Genomic DNA, 20,000 nt, shown 5'->3' on the forward strand with positions numbered 1-20,000 from the left:
GCTAAGTTATTTGTGAAACAGCGCCCCCGCCACCAAGTCGGCGCAATGCCGCAATTGCATTATTTTTATTTATTTTATTCTCCCGCGCCGGAAATCCGGCACTGTGCCGGAGTACTTTAAGCCCTGTGTTCATGTCAAGGGTCATACTCTCTGGGTACGCACGCACGCACGCACGCACGCTAGGGCTGCACGATTTGGGGAAAAAATCGAATTGCGATTATTTGGACAGATATCGCGATTGCGATTAATTTGCGATTATTATTTTTTTAAATAGCAAAAAAAAAAAAAAAAAAAAAAAAGGGAGTTTTTGTAAAGTGTGGCCATATCTCCGGCTAGGAAGGTCGTATCAACGTGCAGTTTGTTTGTACGTCTTCAGGGGACTTAGAGGCTCCCTCCTCTAGCACCCCCACAGCCCGAGCTACGAGTGAAAGAACTAAACTTACATTGGGTTGCTTTAAAGTTGGGTTGCTTTAAAATCAAGCTTCAGATTAAAACATGTGATGGAGCATTACTAACCTGACTCAGGTGGTTTGTTTCACACAACCATCTAGGAAAGCTTAATTGGAAGCTGTTTGGAAAAGGGCAGGTACTTTCAAAAAATACTTGGCAGGTGATTGGATGAATCTGTCTATCACCTATTTTCAGAGAGCATTACCACATGATACCATCAAACTATTAACTGCTCTAATTCTAATGCAAGGATGAGAACTTAAAAGATATGAATTGTATATATGATAACCTCATCTCATCTAGACAGGTGGCTACTTTCTAAGATGATCCAGCTATTAAAATGATCATTTGGGGATACACTGTGACTATAACTGAAAGGACCACATCTAGATGACTCGGTCAACAGTCGAACTGATGAATGATAGAATGGTGGTCTCTGACTATGGAGCACAGACACACGTCACCTTGACTTAGGAATCTGTGACATACTTCAGCCCAAGGCTAGGCTAGGCTAACCTCTGCGTCTTTAAAGCCGGCTGGTATGAACGAATGGTATGAGGTTATGCATACAGGACACATTCATGTTTGACAACAGAACAGTTAACTTCCATGTATCCATAAGCCTGCTATACTATATAAACACCAACCCGCAGGTTGCTGAGACTGTCAACTCTGTGTCTGTACTTTAACGCCGGGTTAGCATGAGTAGCTAAGCTAAGCTACCGTCTCGAAGACTACAAGTTAGCTAAGCTAAGTTTAAGGCTGGACTAACAGCACCGACATGCACTTGGCTGGTACAGTTAGTATAGTGAAATTGTACACTTACCTGTCGCAATTATAACATACTAACGTTTATCATACGTCCAGTAAGCCATGTGGTGTCTAACTGTCTCCGTTACGTTAGCCCAAAGTCTCATAATAATTGAACTGACTGTCGTGACACAACCTATGCCTGCGTTCGTAAATTCGCTCTGAGAGCGCCGGGTTCAAAGTCATAAAGAGACCAAGTAATTTGATTGGACAAGAGGCATTCCATGAGTGCTGATCAAATTTCCAAAAGAGGTTTTAATCTCAATGTGACTTCCTGGTAAAATAAAGGTTTAAAAATAAAAAAATAAAAATAAAAAAATAAAAGATCGCAGGCAAATCGCAGGCTTTGCGATTAGCTAATCGCATCATTTCAAATCGCGATTTCGATTTAAAATCGATTAATCGTGCAGCCCTAACGCACGCACGCACACACACACGCACACACGCACACACACACACACACACACACACACACACACCTGCTGAGACTGGCCACGCTGCTGTCCGTCAGTCCGTTTCCAGCCAGGCTCAGGTGAGACAGGGAGCAGTCGTCCTGTGGAACGGAACACACAAAGGACCAATCAGACGCCTGGGTTTTAATAAAGTGACCAATCAGCTTCCAGACAGCCTCACAGCCGGCCCTACAGCCCCTGGCCTCCGTCACATGACTAAAAGGTGGTTCAGATGTCTATCATTATTTTGTTTCATTTTAATTTTTGTTGTATTCTATTATTCAATAATTGTCACTTTATTTTGTTGTTGTTTGTCGTGTGAGCTGCTGTAACGCCTTAATTTCCCCTTGGGGGAGAGAATCTATCTATCTATCTATCTATTAAACCTGTCTATCTATCTATTAAACCTATTTATCTATCTATCTATCTATTAAACCTATCTATCTATCTATTAAACCTACCTACCTACCTACCTATCTATCTATCTATCTATCAAACCTACCTATCTATCCATTAAACCTGTCTGTCTATCTATTAAACCTATCTATCTATCTATTAAACCTACCTATCTATCTATCTATCTGTCTATCTATCAAACCTAACTATCTATCTATTAAACCTGTCTGTCTGTCTATCTATTAAACCTACCTATCTATCTATCTATCTATCTATCTATCTATTAAACCTACCTATCTATCTATCTATCTGTCTATCTATCAAACCTACCTATCTATTAAACCTGTCTGTCTGTCTGTCTGTCTATCTATCTATTAAACCTACCTATCTATCTGTCTATCTATTAAACCTACCTATCTACAGTATCTATCAAACCTGTCTCTCTGTCTGTCTGTCTGTCTATTAAACCTACCAATCTATCTATCTATATATCTATATATCTATCTATCTATCTATGGCATGTTGCACTGCACATTTGCTGAGTGGGTGTAATTGTGGTCGTGCTTCTCAACATGTTTGCAACACTGACATTTTTTTAACACTTCCTTTTTGAGTTCACACTGACTGAGCTCCTTCACCAGTCCACTCACAACAAGTCTGACAAATAGCTTCAACAATTTTGAGCTCTTTGTGTGTGTGTGTGTGTGTGTGTGTGTTGGGCAGCATGACACGGAAGCAAGAAGAGCTCGTCGTGTGTGTACAGATGTGTGTGTGTGTGTGTGTGTACAAGTGTGTACAGATATGTGTGTGTATGTACAGTTGTGTGTGTGTGTGTGTGTGTGTGTGTGCGTGTGTGTACCTGAGACAGGAGCGTGGTGAGGTGCTCCAGGGCTGGGTGGTCCGCAGGCCCGCTGCGTACAGCAGACAGGTGGAGGTGTGTGAGGCTGTGCAGAGGAAGGGTCTTCAGAACAAGCTCGAAGCCCGTGGAGCCCAGGGAATTCTGGGACAGACACACAGACTTCAGGTGGCCCGTACCTGGTCAACCAAGAGGAGACAAGACGATAGAAGACCTCTGATTCACTGAGAGAACACTTCATAAAACCCACCAAAAAGGAGTTACATTACATTTACTTACATTTTAACCATTTAGCAGCCGCTTTTATCCAAAGCGACTTACAATAAGAGAGTACAGGGACACAGGGATGACAGTCTCCCCTGGAGTAACTGAGGGCTAAGTGCCTTACTCAAGGGCACACTAGTGTAGGGCTGCAACTAACGATTATTTTGGTAGTCGACTAATCTGTCGATTATTTTTTCGATTAGTCGTGTGGCCGCGGTAGTGGCCGCGGGCTCCAGTGCATGTTGTACCTCACCTTCTCAAGTCTGCACACCTGTGAATGTCACCCTGTTGTCCAGTCTCTCTGGCTTAACATACGTTCCCATTGCAAATTCAAATAATGACTCATGAAATATTTGAATTTGGACCTTCCAAAACATTTAATACATACAATAATCAATCTCTGTTTCAATGAAACAAAATAAATAATAAATACATTAAATAATACAAATGAAAGTGCAAATATAAACGTGTTAATGTGCAAATGTTTTCAAATAAAAAAAATAAAAAAGTTTTGCCTTTAATACGATGCGTCGACACTAAATTTCCACGTCGACGAATTTTTATGATCGACGTCGTCGATTATGTCGACTAATCGTTGCAGCCCTACACTAGTGGTGGTGTTCCCAGGTGGGATTTCAACTCATGACCTTCTGATCAGTCCAGTTCAACTCACTATCCCCAGCCTAGGCCACCACTATCCACTAGGCCACCCCTACCCCCCCCTAGACAACCACTACCCCAGTCAAGAGTCACTGTCTGTGTCAACATGCCAAACCAAACTTTGATTCCCGCCGGGACCATATATATATACAGGAATAATGTCTGCAGTCGCTGGTACTGAGAGTCTATTTGGAGCGTCAGGTAAAATTGCATTTTATTAATTAATTAATTAATTAATCTACAAAGTTTCTTCTGGAACTTATTTTTCTAAGGTTAGTTGTGGTTCTCACCTGCCAGGGCGGCGGCCAGCAGGAGGCGGTGTTGCTGCAGCAGCCGAGCGGTGAGGCTGCAGGCCTGCAGGGACAGCCGGGCCAGCAGGGGGCAGGCTGACAGCAGGCAGGACAGGGACTGAGACACACCGTCACCCAGGGGGTTCAGACTCAGGTCCAACTCCTCTAGACACTGTGGGGGGAGAGAGAGAGAGAGGGGAGGGGAGGGGGAGAGAAAGAGAGAGAGGGGAGGGGGGGAGAGAGAGAGAGAGGGGAGGGAGAGAGAGAGAGAGGGGAGGGGGGAGAGAGAGAGAGAGGGGAGGGGGGGAGAGAGAGAGAGGGGAGGGGGGGGAGAGAGAGAGAGGGGAGGGGGGGGAGAGAGAGAGAGGGGAGGGGGGGAGAGAGAGAGAGGGGAGGGAGAGAGAGAGAGAGAGGGGAGGGGGAGAGAAAGACAGAGAGGGGAGGGGGGGGAGAAAGACAGAGAGGGGAGGGGGGGGAGAAAGACAGAGAGGGGAGGGGGGGAGAGAGAGAGAGAGCGGGGAGAGGGGTAGAGAGAGGGAGGGGGAGGGGGGGGGTTGGATGGATGGAGAAGGGGAGAGATGTAGAGGTAGAGAGAGGTAGAGAAAGAGAGAGAGAGACAGACAGAAGGACAGAGAGAGAGAAAGAGAGACAGAGAGAAAGAGAGAGAGACAGAGAGAAAGAGAGAGAGAGAGTGAGTTTATTTAGCCATAATTAGGAGATCTTTTTCATATCATGTTAAACAAGTTATGTTAAACAAGTTAAACAGGGCATCCATACTGGAAACGCAGGTTGAGCATGCCCTTCTAAGGCGCTCGCCGCCTTCTTAAGCCCCTCCCCTGTGATGTGATTGGAGGAAATGTCTAGGAGGCGGAGGCGGGGCATGGTGACGGCTGCGGCGACCAGCTCAGGGAGGAGGTTGTCGTGGAGACGGTTGCCGGAGAGGCGTAGCTGGGTGAGGCTGTCCTGCTGTTTGAGGGAGCGGAGGAGGGGGGCGAGGGAGGGGGGGGCGAGGCTGAGGCCGCACACTGAGACCGAGGAGCCGCCGTCCTGCACCTCACACAGACGGGCCACGCGACGGTTCTCCTCTGCAAACACACACACACACACACACACACACACACACACACACACACACACACACACACACACACACTTTACATCATAGTGTTCATACTCCCCCTGAGCTTGATGATGGAAGTATAACCAATGTGCATGTGTGTGTACAGTGTGTGTGTACAGTGTGTATGTGTACAGTGTGTGTGTACAGTGTGTGTATGTGTGTGTGTACAGTGTGTTTATGTACGAAAGGCGCTATATAAATAAAGCTTTACTTACTTACTTACTTACTTACAGTGTGTGTGTACAGTGTGTGTGTACAGTGTGTGTGTGTACAGTGTGTTTATGTGTGTGTGTGTGGGTGTGTGTGTGTGTGTGTGTACCACTCACCCACTGCCAGACTGTCACAGGCCTTCTTGTAACGTTCACGAAGGGGAGGGAGGTCCCAGGAACCCACCTCAGCCAACACCTGCACCATCATCATCATCATCATCATCATCATCATCATCATCATCATCATCATCATCATTTGTTCTATTTTTATGTAACTAAATATTTAAGTGTTTTATATTATGCCAAATGTAAAATTGTATAATGTATGATATATTTTAATGTTTGATATTTGTAATTTAAAGTATGTTTTATATGTTAAATGTTATTTGTAATGTATGTTTTAAATGTGGACCCCACTAAAAGTAGCTCATGCCTATGGGTATAGCTAATGGGGATCCTTCCAATAAATAAACAAATAAATCATCATCATCATCCATCATTAAAATCCTGGGAATCTGAAGCTCCTGGGCTATGAAAGTCAAGTTTCCCAGTTGACCCAGTTGACCCTCACCATAACCCTGTTGACCCTCACCATAACCCTGTTGACCCTCACCATAACCCTGTTGACCCTCACCATAACGCTGTGTTGTCTGCTACGTTCTACGGGCCCCTCACCTCTTCATTGGTGTGCAGGACGGTCAGCAGCAGGTCCTGGGGGGAGAGGAGAGCGCCCTCTTTCTGCAGCGAGAGGCGTGGCAGGAGGCCGTGCGTCTGGTAGTACCGCCGGGCGGCCTGGTCACACAGCCACGACACAGTACAGGAGTCTGCCTCGCTGTGACACACACACACACACACACACACACACACACACACACGCACACGCAGACACACACAGACACAGACACAGACACACACGCACACACACACACACACACACACACACACACACACACACGTACACGCACGCGCACATACAGACACACGCACGCACGCACACACACACACAGACACACACACACACAGACACACACACACACACACACATGCACACACAGACACACACACACAGACACACGCAGACACACACACACACACAGACACAGACACACAGACACACACACACACACACGCACACACAGAGACACACACACGCGCACACAGACGCACACACACACACAGACGCGCAGACACACGCACACCGGCGTGTGTCGGTGTGCACACAGGCGCACACCGACACAGACACACACAGAGACACACAGACACAGACACACAGACACACACACACACACACACAGAGAGGAGACTAACGTTACAGTCAAATCACTTGTAACAGCGCCCCCTGGTGGTGAACTACTCAAGAAGGCGTGTGACACCAACCTGTGTGGAACTGGGATGAGGAACACATTGTCCTGAACCCTGACCCTCATCCTGATTGGTGCAGGCATCGACACGGGCATGGGAGAGACCATCGTTTGGGTCGGAACCTGAAGTGGAGAGACAGAAACACAGAAGACTGTGTTGGAAGGCGGCCATGATGGTGGAGTTCTCAGTTGTTGCTATGCCAACGCACTGGTCAAGATGTTCGTTGGTCAGCGATTTCTCTCGGCTTTTTTCCTTCTGGCATTTCTCCAAAGATTCTCGCGGGCCTTTAAATCAACCCGTCTGTTGGGGACAGGGACTTTTGAATGTTGACAATTTCTGCGACTTTATTCTCCCGCGGCACAAAATGAGGTGAAGGGTATGACTCGGCTTCAGGGGAAAGTTCTTATGTGGGGTCGTCATTCTGCTATCAGAGGGTTTAGAAGACGGTTCCCCATTTGTGCTCCTTCATCTCCATCATAACTCATCAGCAACATTCATCTCTGTCCAGAGGTCAGGAGACAGGCTCTGATGAACACTGCTCTAGGAATAGTCTAGCAGTCTGTCTGTCTGTCTGGTAGTGTCTGTCTGGTAGTGTCTGTCTGGTAGTGTCTGTCTGGTAGTGTCTGTCTGGTAGTGTCTGTCTGATAGTGTCTGTCTGATAGTGTCTGTCTGATAGTGTCTGTCTGATAGTGTCTGTCTGATAGTGTCTGTCTGATAGTGTCGGTCTGATAGTGTCTGTCTGATAGTGTCTGTCTGTCTGTCTCGTAGTGTCTGTCTGTCTGGTAGTGTCTGTCTGATAGTGTCTGTCTGTCTGGTAGTGTCTGTCTGTCTGGTAGTGTCTGTCTATCTGTCTGTCTCTTTGTCTGTCTGGTAGTGTCTGTCTATCTGTCTGTTTGTCTCTCTGTCTGTCTGTCTGGTAGTGTATGTCTATCTGACAGACAGACAGACACTACTAGACAGACAGACAGACACTACAAGACAGACAAACAGACAAAGAGACAGACAGACACTATCTGACAGACAGACAGACACTACTAGACAGACAGTGTCTGTCTGTCTGTTTGTCTGTATGTCTGTCTGGTAGTATCTGTCTGTCTGGTTCCCTCCCTCCCTCCCTCCCTCCTTCCCTCCCTCCCTCCCTCTCTCCCTCTCTCCCTCCATCCCTCTCTCTCTCTCTCTCCCTCTCTCCCTCCCTCTCCCACCTGTGTAGTGTAAGCCTGGGGAGGCGTGGCGGGTCGGGGGTCGTCGTCGTCGGTTACGTTGGGGCTGTGTGACCTTCCGACCTCTCGTCGTCCCAGCAACACCATCCCAGACAGCTGAGTCATCTTCACCTGCCGCGGCTTGGAGCCTGACGGGCCTCTACGCAGAGAGGGACCCCAGCTGGAGGAGGAAGGTACTGCAGGACAGAGAGAGAGACAGAGAGAGAGGAGGAGGAAGAGAGAGAGAGATGGAGAGGTGAGAGTGTAAGATACAGAGAGGAGGAGGGGGGGTGGGGGGTTGGAAAGAGTGAGAGATGGAGAAAGTGAGACAGAGAGAGAAGAAGGAGGTGAAAGAAAGGGATGAGCTATACTCTGACTTGAGAGGGTCATGAAAGGATCCTGGAAGTGCAACCTCTGTTGTCACCAGGGGAGATGGTGGAGGTAGCATTAAAATGAGCCCGTCTGGCGATTTCTACCTGTGTGTGTGTGTGTGTGTGTGTGTGTGTGTGTGTGTGTGACGGTGTAAAGGCAGACACACACCTCTGCTAGACGTGTCAGTCACAGTCGAGTGTCTGTTCTGAGTCCGAGCCCCTGACGCAGCCGCGCTAGACTCCGCCCTCGACCCCACCCTCCTCTTCTTCTTGGGTTGAACGTCATCCTCCAGCCAATCGTCTGCCACGTCCTCCTCCTCAGGGACCAGCGCCGGCCTGCCATTGGCAGAGACCGCCGGCGTGCTGCTGAACTGCGGCTGTGATAGGCCCTGGGTGAGGAGGAGGCGGGTCTTGGCGCTGCCCAGGCCGCGGATGGTGCTGTGGTAGTCCTCCCTCTCGAAGACAGAGGGCACCGCAGCCCCTCTCCCCTCAGGCACGGAGCTCCCTTCCTGGGTAGGGGCCGCTTCCTGTGGACTAGGGGCTGCTGGGAATCGTTGTCTCTGGTGTACGGGGCGGAGTGGACTGATGGTGCGATCCAAGTCACTGTCAGAGGAGCTGCTGTCATCCTGAAGAGAGAGACACAGAAAGACATGAGAGAGACAGACAGGAGCGATAGAGGAGAGAATTACAGATATAGAGGAGAGATACAGACAGAGAGAGACATTATCATAACCATGTCCATTCTAACCCAACAGCCAGGGATCACAAAGTCCCTATAAGAGAGATAAACTTAACTCTAACCATAACCCTGTCAAATCAACATCTGACCATGGTGACTTTGCTGTCATAAAAGATGATCAAGGATAAAAAAAAAAAAGTATAGCTTATTTCCATTGTGTTCCTCCAGTAAGACGACAGGGAGTGGACAGGACCTATCAGCATGACCCCCCCCCCCCCCCCCCCTCCCGAACACAACCCTCTCACCCCCCCAGCCTCAGTCATACCCCATAGAGCACCGAGGCCTCAGTCCCTCTGTGGTGGTGGCGGCGGCTGCGGTGCGCTGCTGTGCCGTTAGAGCGCCTCCGCGTGGGGCTGGGCGGTACTGCGCTCTCCTCAGGACTCCTGGTCCTGGTCTGGCCCTGGGTGGAGGAGTGGCGCCCCCCAGTGGCCACCAGAGGCTCTGAGTTCTCCGCGTCAAACAGCTGACTGTCCTGCAGGGCGTCGAAGGGCGCGGCAGGGGGCGGGGCCACGGGGACTGAGAACACACGACGCAGCGAATCAGGACAGGGTAGCGAAAATACTAGGGAAAACTCCTGGCCCTAGTTATACAGTGCTAGCTGGGGCAGTGTCCCAAAACGTTTACAGTAGATGGTATGTCACCAACTGATACACTTAGGGCCATGGGTTTTTCCTGACTTTGTAACCTACTCGGGAAAAACTCCTGGCCCTAGTTATACAGTACAACCGGGACCCATTGAGAAGTGTGAGTCCTCACCTCCCCCTGCAGCCAGACAGACAGACAGACACACAGACAGACAAGCAGGCAGACAGACAGAGACAGCCAGTCAGCCAGCCAGCCAGACAAACAGACAAGACAGACAGACAGGCTAACAGACAGACATTACCACACAGACAGGTAGGCAGGCAGGCAGGCAGACACACACACACACACACACACACACACACACACACACAGACACAGACACACAGACAGACACACAGACAGACACACAGACAGACACACAGACAGCCAGACAAACAGACAAACAGACAAACAGACAAGACAGACAAACATTACCAGACAGACAGGCAGACAGACGCAGACAGACACAGACACACAGACAAACAGACAAACAGACAAGACAGACAAACATTACCAGACAGACAGGCAGACAGACACAGACACACACACACACACACAGTCACAGACACAGACACAGACACAGACATTACCAGACACACAGACAGACAGACACAGACAGACAGACAGACAGCTCACCCCCCCCTGCCAGCGCCCTCCTCAGCAGCTTCTCAGTGAGGCAGCAGTCCTGCCGGGCCTCCTGGTCCAGCTCCCGGCTGTACGTCCTCTGCCACTGACGCAGGCTGTCCAGGGGCGTCTGTCCCTGGGGGGGGGGGGTACAGGAGGGGGTACACACATGAGGTACAGGAGGGGATATACACATGAGATACAGGAGGGGATACACACACATGGGCACATGAACACACACGAAGTACAATAACACACACACACGTGCATAAACAGTTAACACACGCACACTTAAAGTACACTAAAATATATACACACACACACACACACACACACACACACACACACACCTTGCTGTTGCGTACGGTGACGGAGGCCCCTCTCTCCACCAGCAGTCTAGCCACCAGGAAGTGGCCACAGTTGAGGGCGTCGTGCAGCGGCGTGACCCCCTCACACAGCGGACCCCCGGGGTCGTTCACGTTGGCCCCCCGGTCCAACAGCACCGCCACGACGTCTGGGAGGGAGGGAGGGAGGGTAAGGGAGGGGGAGGGAGGGAGAGAGAGAGGGAGAGGGAGGGGGAGAGAGGGAGGGAGGGAGAGCGGGGGAGAGGGAGCGAGGGGGAGGGGGAGGGGGAGGGAAAGGGAGGGAGAGAGAGAGCGAGGGAGAGGGAGGGGGAGAGAGAGACAGAGAGAGAGAGAGAGAGAGAGAGAGGGAGAGAGAGACAAACAGAGAGAGAGATCAAATGTTGAGTTCTTAATTACATCAAGAAAAATCTGTTGTCATACTTGTGAGGGAATGAATGAGTGAAAGTGTGTCTTTCTGTTACCATGGAAGCCATGGTTACTGGCCTCATGGAGAGGGGTCCAGCCACAGTAGTCCCTGGGGTTGACAGGATGACCCTGGGACAGAGAGAGAGAGAGAGAGAGAGAGAGAGAGAGAGAGAGAGAGAGAGAGAGAGAGAGAGAGAGAAAGAGAAAGAGAAAGAGAGAGAGAGAAAGAGAGAGAGAGACCATAGAGTATCACAGAGTAAACACAACAAATTTCACAACTTCAAGTTTTATGTTCTAATTCTTAAGTTCCATGCTCTAGTTCTAAAGTTCTATGTTCTAGTTCTAAAGTTCTATGTTCCAGTTGTACAGTGATCTGGTAGAGTAGTAGTCTGATCTACGGTGTCCTCTGAGGGACATTCCAGTGGTCCCGTCAGCTCCTCTCACCTGCTCCACCAGGTACTGGACCTGCCGCAGGTTCCCGTCGATGCAGGCCCTGTGGAGAGAGGTCTCCCCCTTCTCATTCCTCTTGTTCCACTGGGAGAGAGGGAGAGAGAGAGAGAGAGAGAGGGAGGGAGGGAGGGAGGGAGGGACAGATAGAGAGAAAGAGACAGATAGAGAGAGAAGGAAAGAAAGATGGATCATAAAAAGCTCAAAATCTGCCTCCTTCGTGAAGTCAACGTGTAGAACTTATATGGGTGGTCAGTGTAGGTGGAGGACACGGTTAGGGTCACAACAACAACAACAACAACAACAACAACAACAACGACAACGACAACGTCTTACCCTCCCGGTCTTCCTCTTGCCTGACACCATCTTGTCATACCCCTCCAGGTCCAGGTCGTCCTCTGGGAACAGAGGAGAGAGGGACACTCTGATTATTACTCAACAAAAATGACCAGATAAAAAGCATTACAACAAAACGAGTGCACATTTTTCTAACTATAATACTCAGTAATACACGATATGGAAGTACGGGTTACCAAATACAGGACAAAAGATGATGTGCCACTGCACAGGGCGGGGGGGTTGCAGGAGTTGGCGCACTTACGCTATACTGTACGTCTCCCTCTAGCCCCCTCCTCACTATCATAACCAACATGCATACGATTGTCTGATGTTGTCTATTGTGCACTTCTTTGTTTTGTTATTTGTGTGATGCAGAGATCAATATGCTGTACCGAAAACAAATTCCACCGGCTTTGGTCGTGTGGCTAATAAAGTATCTATCTATCTATCTATCTCATGCGGGAGCCTGTGATTGGATGAATATAAGGGGCATGCCGGCTAATACGGGACAGTTGGCAACATTATATGGAAGGATGACAAAACACCCCAGACTGAAGCAGAGAGTGCATATTTTGTCCGGAAACTACGGGAGCCAGTATTGGACAAACCTAGCCCTGGACAAGGTCATCTGACTCACCTGAGTCAGAGAGCTGAATGTCGCTGTCCTCCACGGGTTCACTGTTCTCCATGTCCTCCTCCTCCTCCTCTTCGTCACTCCCCTCTAAGCTCCGCCCCTCTGAGGCACACAGCTGCTGCAGCCTGGCCTCCGTGTCATCACCCTGCGACGAACCGCCGCGCCTCTGGGCCGCAAGCCACGCCCTCAACACCCGCCTCTGAGAGGGCAGGAGAGAGGGAGGGGAAGGCGAGTGGGAAGGGGGGAAAGAGGGAGATAAGGGTTAAGGGAGAAAGAGAGGGGGGAGGGGAGGGGAGGGGACAGAAGAGGGAGGGATGGAAAGAAAGGAGATGGAGAGATAGGGATACATGGATAGAGGAGGGGTAAAAAAACGAGAGAGGGAGAGATGGAAAGGGAGAGAGAGAGCAAGAGTCAGTGAATGTAGTGAAAAAACAAGACTTAAAAAAAAAAAAAAGGTTTCTGTTCAAAGTTTGCTAAGTGTTGCCCTTCCCCCAGAGAACACCACCCCTACTAGAATAGACTGACCAGGGTTCCCACACCTTCTGAAACATCAAATTCAAGCACCTTTCAAGGACTTTCAAGACTCAATTCCCTCAAATTCAAGGACCCAACACGGCATAGTTTGAGACAGATCTAGAAGAGAATTTACATAATAGGAACTATCCGCTCACAGACAACAATTAAAAAGAGAGGCTTGAATGTGTGAACACTAGATGGTCTCTTGCCTTCTCTACCACAGCACAGCAAAACAATATATTGTGAAATATGTGTTAAGTTAAGCAATACAGAGACTTATTTACTAGTTGACGAGCTAAGTAAAACATTTTTGAATATATATATTTTTTAGAGAGAGAGAGAGAGAGAAGGAAATTCAAGCACTTTCAATGACCCATGTCTATTTTCAAAAACTTTTAAGGCCTTGATTTTTTTTCTCAAATTCACAAACTTACAAGGATTTCAAGGACCCGTGGGAACCTTGACTGACTGTCTCACCTGTAGCCTGGGCTGGCCGGCCCTCTCCGCAAAGCGAAGAGCAGAGCTGTAGCTACCGTCCACCTCCTCCACCTGGCCCCCCTCCTCCTGGGACATGGCCATGCTCAGCCACGTGTTACACTCCTGACACAACAGACAAAAAGATTTTAAATCTCTCTCCAAATCACGACAAGACAATGCAGATATGAATGAATGAATGAAAGTCTTGTATGCACCAAATAAAATCCCCATATACATACAAAGCCGTCATGAATAGACTCCAGCCACATCCACACCCCCAGTCCCAAAGCTGGACCAGCCCAACCCACCTCAGTGGGACTGCCCTGGCTGAAAACCTCCACCCTCACCCCCAGCCCCAGCTAGACGAGTCCCAGCGTCAGCCAGACCAGCCCCAGTCAGACCAGGTCCAGCCCCAGCCCCAGCCAGAGCAGCTCTACCCCAGCCCCAGGTCCAGCCCCAGCCAGACCACCTCTACTCCAGCCCCAGCCCCAGCCCCAGCCAGACCAGCTCTACCCCAGCCCCAGGTCCAGCCCCAGCCCCAGCCCCAGGTCCAGCCCCAGCCAGACCAGCTCTACCCCAGCCCCAGCCCCAGCCCCAGGCCCAGCCCCAGGCCCAGCCTACCTCAGCGGGGCTGCCCTGCCTCAGAGCCAGCTCCTGTCGGTAGTGGTCCACGGCCCTGTGGTGCTGCCTCAGGTCAGTGTAGGTGGCCGCTAGGGACACGTGGATCACAGCCAGCTCTCTAGCAGGCTTCCCCACAGCCTCCGCACTGGACAGCTACACCAACAACAACAACAACAACAACATCATCATCATCATCAACAACAGAGGAATGTGATGTTCCTGTCATTCCACTGTACAGATCCCGAAAGGACAAAGGAGTCTCCATTGAAAGTGCTATTCAGTCCAGCAGGAGGCTTTATCAACAACAACAACAACAACAACAACAACAAGGAAGTGAGGTGCCAGACAGGAAGTGAGGTGCCAGACAGGAAGCAGGCGTGTGTCACCTGAGCGCGGTAGGCGTCCAGGGCCTTGCTGTAGCAGCCCAGCTTACAGTACAGGTCCCCCTGCTGCTCCCACAGCCCCACGGCCTCCTGGGAAGGCCCCGCCCCCACCCAACCCTCCAACACCTCCTCCAGCTGACAGCCTCGGATCGCTGCGGCAACCACGGAGGGAGGGGGACGGAGGGAGAGGGGGAGGGGAAGGAGAAAGAGGGAGGGAGGGAGAGGGGAAGGGGAAAGAGGGAGGGAGGGAGAGGGGAAGGAGAAGGAGGGAGGGAGGGAGAGGGGAAGGAGAAAGAGGGAGGGAGGGAGAGGGAGAGGGGAAGGAGAAAGAGGGAGGGAGAGAGAGGGAGAGGGGAAGGAGAAAGAGGGAGGGAGAGAGAGGTAGAGGGGACGGAGAAATAGAGAGGGAGAGAGAGGGAGAGGGGAAGGAGAAAGAGGGAGGGAGAAGGAGGGAGAGGGGAAGGAGAAAGAGATAGAGAGAGAGACAGAGAGAGAGAGAGAGCAACCTGTTAGAGCTGACTGAGTTTCAGCCAGAGGACAATAGAACACACAGTGCCTCCAGGGGCCCGTTCCACTAAGCGCGATTAACTCTGATCCAGGCGATTAACTCTGATCCAGGTTTAAATAAGCTTGCGGTCGGTTCCATCAATGTGGCTCAAATAATTTGCTGCTTGGTTGCTATGCAACCAATCCTTCTGAGTAATTCTGGTCCCGAGCAGACTTACAGGCTGGTTTAGGTAATGTGTGCGTCAAAAAAGGCTCACAGGCGGAAACTACATCCCGAACGACAGTTCCTCAAGTGTCTTTTAGGAAATATTAGTTCCCACTTCACACGAGATAGATAGATAGTTTGACTGTGTGAGATAGATAATTTGATATTTTGAAAGTGTGATCGATCGATAGATAGATAGTTTGATTGTGTGATAGATAACTTGATATTTTGAAAGTGTGATAGATAGATAGATCGATAGATAAATACATTAAAAAGTGTAAATGATGTAATAAAATAGGTATGTCTATCAACTTGCATTGCCGTCATTACAGCGGTGTGGCTGGCTGGCGCAGGGATTAAGGCAGCCAGCTAGAGGTCCAAAGACTGCGGGTTCGAGACTTGATTTAACTTATGTTTTTTTTTTTTTTTACATTTAACCGAAGCCTTCATGCAAATCGATTTACAATATATATATATATATATATATATATATATATATATATATATATATATATCTGTCTAAGTGAATCATCTATCCATCAGTAATCATCAGGGTCCAGTTAGAAGAACATAATTTACTCAGAAAGGCTTCAAACACCATTGTAATCGTGTCAGTTCTTGTAAATTAGCCTGCACCATCATTTTATAGCCTATATACTTTTTTAGATGAGATTTTAGATTAGATTCAGACAACGAAATGCAAAAAAAAGTGTGTCTGAAGAGGGATTTGAACCACCGTCTTAAAATGACGAATAAATACCATGGCAGCGGTCAATACCACTAGGCCATCGTGACGATATGACTGTTTGTAGCCTGCTGCTGATATCACCACAGTAGTAAATATTCATCATTTATTAAAATATGAACATATAACAATAACTGGGGCTAGTATGACCTACGCATTTAATCGGTCTGCAATATCTTGCCAAACCATTTTCCTCGCCTTGTTAATTGCGGCAGTATTGCACTATTTTACATCTTATTTTTGGTCTTCATAAAGATCAATAATAAGGAGTGCTGCGCAAAAAGAGTGCAGTATCTTCATTTCGACAGTTTGACTCTTCAGGGCTCTTTATGTCTGCGTGCACGCGCCCATATCGAGGATTTCTAAGCCGGTGTTCTGTGAACACTCATGACACAAGCCTGATCCTCGTTCGAGGAATCACCTGAGGCTTGAATTCCAATCTCGAGTTGCCTGATCGCAGGATTTATTTTTATCACCGATATACTAATTAACGTTCGTGGAATAGCCCCCTGGTTCTCATGTTCAAATTGACAGTCGAGTAGAACGCTTGCTATAGGAAACCACTTTGTAGATTTGTAGAAATGCATAATACATGCTACACATTGACATGTATATACAGGGTTCCTACAAGTTTCAACAAGTCAAATTTAAGACCTTTTTAGACCTTTTTTAGACCTCTTTGAATAGAATCTTAGAGCTATTCGCGACACGATATGATAGCTTTTTGTCATCCTCAAGGTGAAATTAGGGATTTCACTGCCATACAGACCAAAAAGGAAGCGAATTGGCATTTCTTTGGTTCCAGCTTGATTAATTTCCGCGTAAATTGATGTGGTCGGACTGATTTCCTTGCATGATCTCATTTTTAAGACCTAGCACCTACTTTTTAGACCGAATAGCTGGAATTGTAGACCTTTTTAGGCCATGTAGGTTGGATTGATGGATTTTAGACTTTAAGGCTTTTTAAGACCAGCGTGGGAACCCTGCACTTCAGAGGTTACATAGGACCAGGCCTCCATACGACCAGGGCAGCACCAGGCCTCTCACCCTGTCTGAAGGCCCGCTTCACAGCCTCCCGGTCCTCGGCCTGCTGGGAGCCCAGGGAGAAGGCCTTCTTCAGGGACCGCCTGGCCGCAACAAAGTCCCCCAGAGACAGCTGCACCTACACACACACAGACACACACACACACACACGTTCTACCGTGGTCTATAACGGATGAACAACAGGGTAAATCAATGGTTGATAAATGTATCATTCTAACAGGAGTGAAGGAGTCCTGACCTTGCCGATGCAGTGGAAGCACTCGCTCTCGCTGAACTTGTCCTTGATCTTCCTGGCGCATTCCTTGGCCTGCTCCAGGCAGCGCACGGCGTGGGAGTGCTGCCCGGTCCGGAAGAAGATGTTCCCCAGGTTGAAGTTGGCCCGGTACACGTCCTCCAGGAGTTGGTTCTTTCTGCGGAGGGACGGGCCGGACAGAACCACACAAAACCTTGCTTGTTATTATTCAACTCACCAACTGCCGGAACACTCACCACCTAGAGTGCCTTTAAGTGATATTTACCTAGCAACTGTACTTTGATTGGCTACCAAATTAAGCATCGTAATGTATGCATTTTTGGTGAATAAAGTCACCGTAGGGGAGGCCATACCCACCCACCGTGGGTCTGGTCTGGATAAGAAACAAAACAAATAAAGTATGACTAAAGCTACAAAGCTTTCGGGAAACGGAAACCCAGATCAGTCAAGATTTGCCCGAGGTTTGCCAACAGACGTGGGCTACAAGGACAAGAGATGAACGTGATCCTTCTGATGCATGCACAGTACTGGACAGTCACATCCATGTAAACAGGTCAGGTAGAGTAAAGCCTTCTGATGCATGCACAGTACTGGACAGCAGTGATGCCGGTAACGCGATACTAAGTATCGCGATACTCTAATCTGATTACTTTTCCCAGTAACGAGTATTCTATCGCGATACTATTTCCAAATCAGTAATCTGATTAAAGTTACTTATTCGAGTGACTGTGCGTTACTATTGCGTTACTACCTCATAACTTAGGCTAAATGCAGTATTTCTTTGTAATGTTCGATAGTAAACAAACATTTATTGCTTTTCTCGCGTCTTGGGGAGTGACGTCAGTGATCACGTTTTCAACACGAGGTGCAGCAGAATCGCTCACGTGTATCACCACGCTGATTGCACAGTGTAAACAGAAGCGTATAATGGAGCGAGAACAGAGATATGCGTTAAATAGCTGGAAATATAGGGATTATTTTGAGTTTGTGTCAGCAAAGGATGACAAGAACATAAATGTTCGTTGTACACTCTGTGCTGGAAAGAAAATATTGTCCTGTGGTAAAACCACAACATCAAATTTAAAGAAACATTTGGAATCTCTGCACAGCACAGTCAAGCTCGCGGAGAAAGTCCCAGAGACCGCGGCCTCGACTTCTGCGGGAGGTCCCACACCGCTCAAGCAACAAAAGCTGGACTTCAGTAGGCCTACAAAATCACAACCTGTAAGTGTGGGAGAGTTGAATAAATTGGTCGGGCGGTATGTTGTAGAGGAAATGCTGCCCATAAACACAGTTGACTCGCCCTCTTTCCGTGCCATCATTAACAAGATCCCCACTACTACCAATGCCGAGCTACCTCACAGAACATCTTTTTCTTCGTACTTGGAGAAGGAGTATGCAGAGATGGAAAAACATCTGAAGGCTGCGCTGAACGAGGTCGACTATGTGTCAACTACAGCGGACATTTGGACAGCTAACAATAGGAGCTATATGGGAGTAACGCTCCACTGGATTAGTAGATCCACATTAGACCGCAACAAGGCTGCATTGGCGTGTAGGAGAATCCGCGGTAGACACACGTATGATGTTATTGGTGCAGAAATCGAAAACATTCACTCTTCATATGGACTAATCAACAAAGTAGTAGCAACAGTGACAGATAATGGATCTAACTTTGTCAAGGCATTTCAAGTCTATCAGCCTGCTGTCACAGAGTCCGATGATGAGACGGTGGAGGAGGCCACGGATGATGTCACTTTTTTAGATGTGTCAGAAATCCTATCAGCTGAGGATGATAGTGATGGCCAGCTGATTCTTCCCCCGCACCAAAGGTGTGCTTCACATACCCTCAACCTTATTTCTACAAGTGATGTGGAGAAGTACATCACTTCCAAACCAGAGAGCAAGGCTGTGTATAGGAGCAGCACAGCAAAATGCACAGCTCTCTGGACGAAAGCAAGCCGATCTACCGTTGCGTCAGAAACGGTGGAGGAGGTTAACAAAAGAAAGCTCCTGGTACCGACATCCACAAGGTGGAATTCCTTTTACGAAGCCATAAAGAGAATCGCAGAAATCCCCATGAATGAGCTGACTACTCTGTGCAACAAGCTGGGAGTGAAGTGCTTCAAAGACCAGGAGTACCAGTACCTGCATGAGTACTGTACCGTCATGAAGCCTCTAACTATAGCACTGGATATCCTACAAGGTGACTGTCCGTATGGGACTTTACTGCCCACACTTGAAGTCCTGATGCAGAAGACCCTTGCTGTGAAAGACACCCTATCCAAGATGACTGCAGGCCTTCCAGATGCCATAGTGCAGGTATGCTATGTTGTTCCATCTTAAAGATAAATAAATACATTTTCATTGCACTATTCATGAACATGGAGCAGAGTCACACCATACTGCAGTATGTAGGTTGTCAGTTGCACAAACTAATTGCATACATAATTAGTAAATAAAGGTATAAATAATAGACCTTATAGGCTACAACTAGATAATAATAAACATATCAAATTATATCTTTCAGGCTATCCAGACTCGTTTTGCCAGTGTGCTGGACAACAAAGATGCCCTTCTCGCAGCTGCTAGTTGTCCAAAATTCAAACTCCGATGGCTGAGAGATGAAGGTA

At 48.4% G+C, this 20,000-nt stretch overlaps 1 protein-coding gene across 1 annotated transcript in view; it reads right to left on the bottom strand.

Moving 5' to 3' along the window:
• The window catches only part of tonsl (tonsoku-like, DNA repair protein), a gene marked incomplete at its 3' end in the record, with an annotated part of 31,281 nt that overhangs the window by 4,109 nt on the left and 7,172 nt on the right, over positions 1-20,000 (bottom strand). The window contains exons 6-26 of the mRNA XM_080535343.1: positions 17,353-17,524; positions 17,118-17,232; positions 14,617-14,765; positions 14,231-14,383; positions 13,610-13,732; positions 12,620-12,815; positions 11,980-12,041; positions 11,641-11,730; positions 11,253-11,325; positions 10,777-10,940; positions 10,439-10,562; positions 9,444-9,694; positions 8,609-9,065; positions 8,072-8,265; positions 6,885-6,991; positions 6,183-6,339; positions 5,625-5,703; positions 4,956-5,263; positions 4,179-4,350; positions 2,968-3,143; positions 1,740-1,813 (exon numbers count right to left, since the gene is read on the bottom strand). Of these exons, the coding sequence (XP_080391469.1) occupies positions 1,740-1,813; positions 2,968-3,143; positions 4,179-4,350; positions 4,956-5,263; positions 5,625-5,703; positions 6,183-6,339; positions 6,885-6,991; positions 8,072-8,265; positions 8,609-9,065; positions 9,444-9,694; positions 10,439-10,562; positions 10,777-10,940; positions 11,253-11,325; positions 11,641-11,730; positions 11,980-12,041; positions 12,620-12,815; positions 13,610-13,732; positions 14,231-14,383; positions 14,617-14,765; positions 17,118-17,232; positions 17,353-17,524 (3,396 nt within the window). The remainder of the gene's footprint in view (positions 1-1,739; positions 1,814-2,967; positions 3,144-4,178; positions 4,351-4,955; positions 5,264-5,624; positions 5,704-6,182; positions 6,340-6,884; positions 6,992-8,071; positions 8,266-8,608; positions 9,066-9,443; positions 9,695-10,438; positions 10,563-10,776; positions 10,941-11,252; positions 11,326-11,640; positions 11,731-11,979; positions 12,042-12,619; positions 12,816-13,609; positions 13,733-14,230; positions 14,384-14,616; positions 14,766-17,117; positions 17,233-17,352; positions 17,525-20,000) is intronic.

The sequence above is a fragment of the Nansenia antarctica genome, assembly GCF_963989245.1.
Source record: "Nansenia antarctica genome assembly, chromosome: 1".
Lineage (NCBI taxonomy): Eukaryota > Metazoa > Chordata > Actinopteri > Argentiniformes > Microstomatidae > Nansenia > Nansenia antarctica.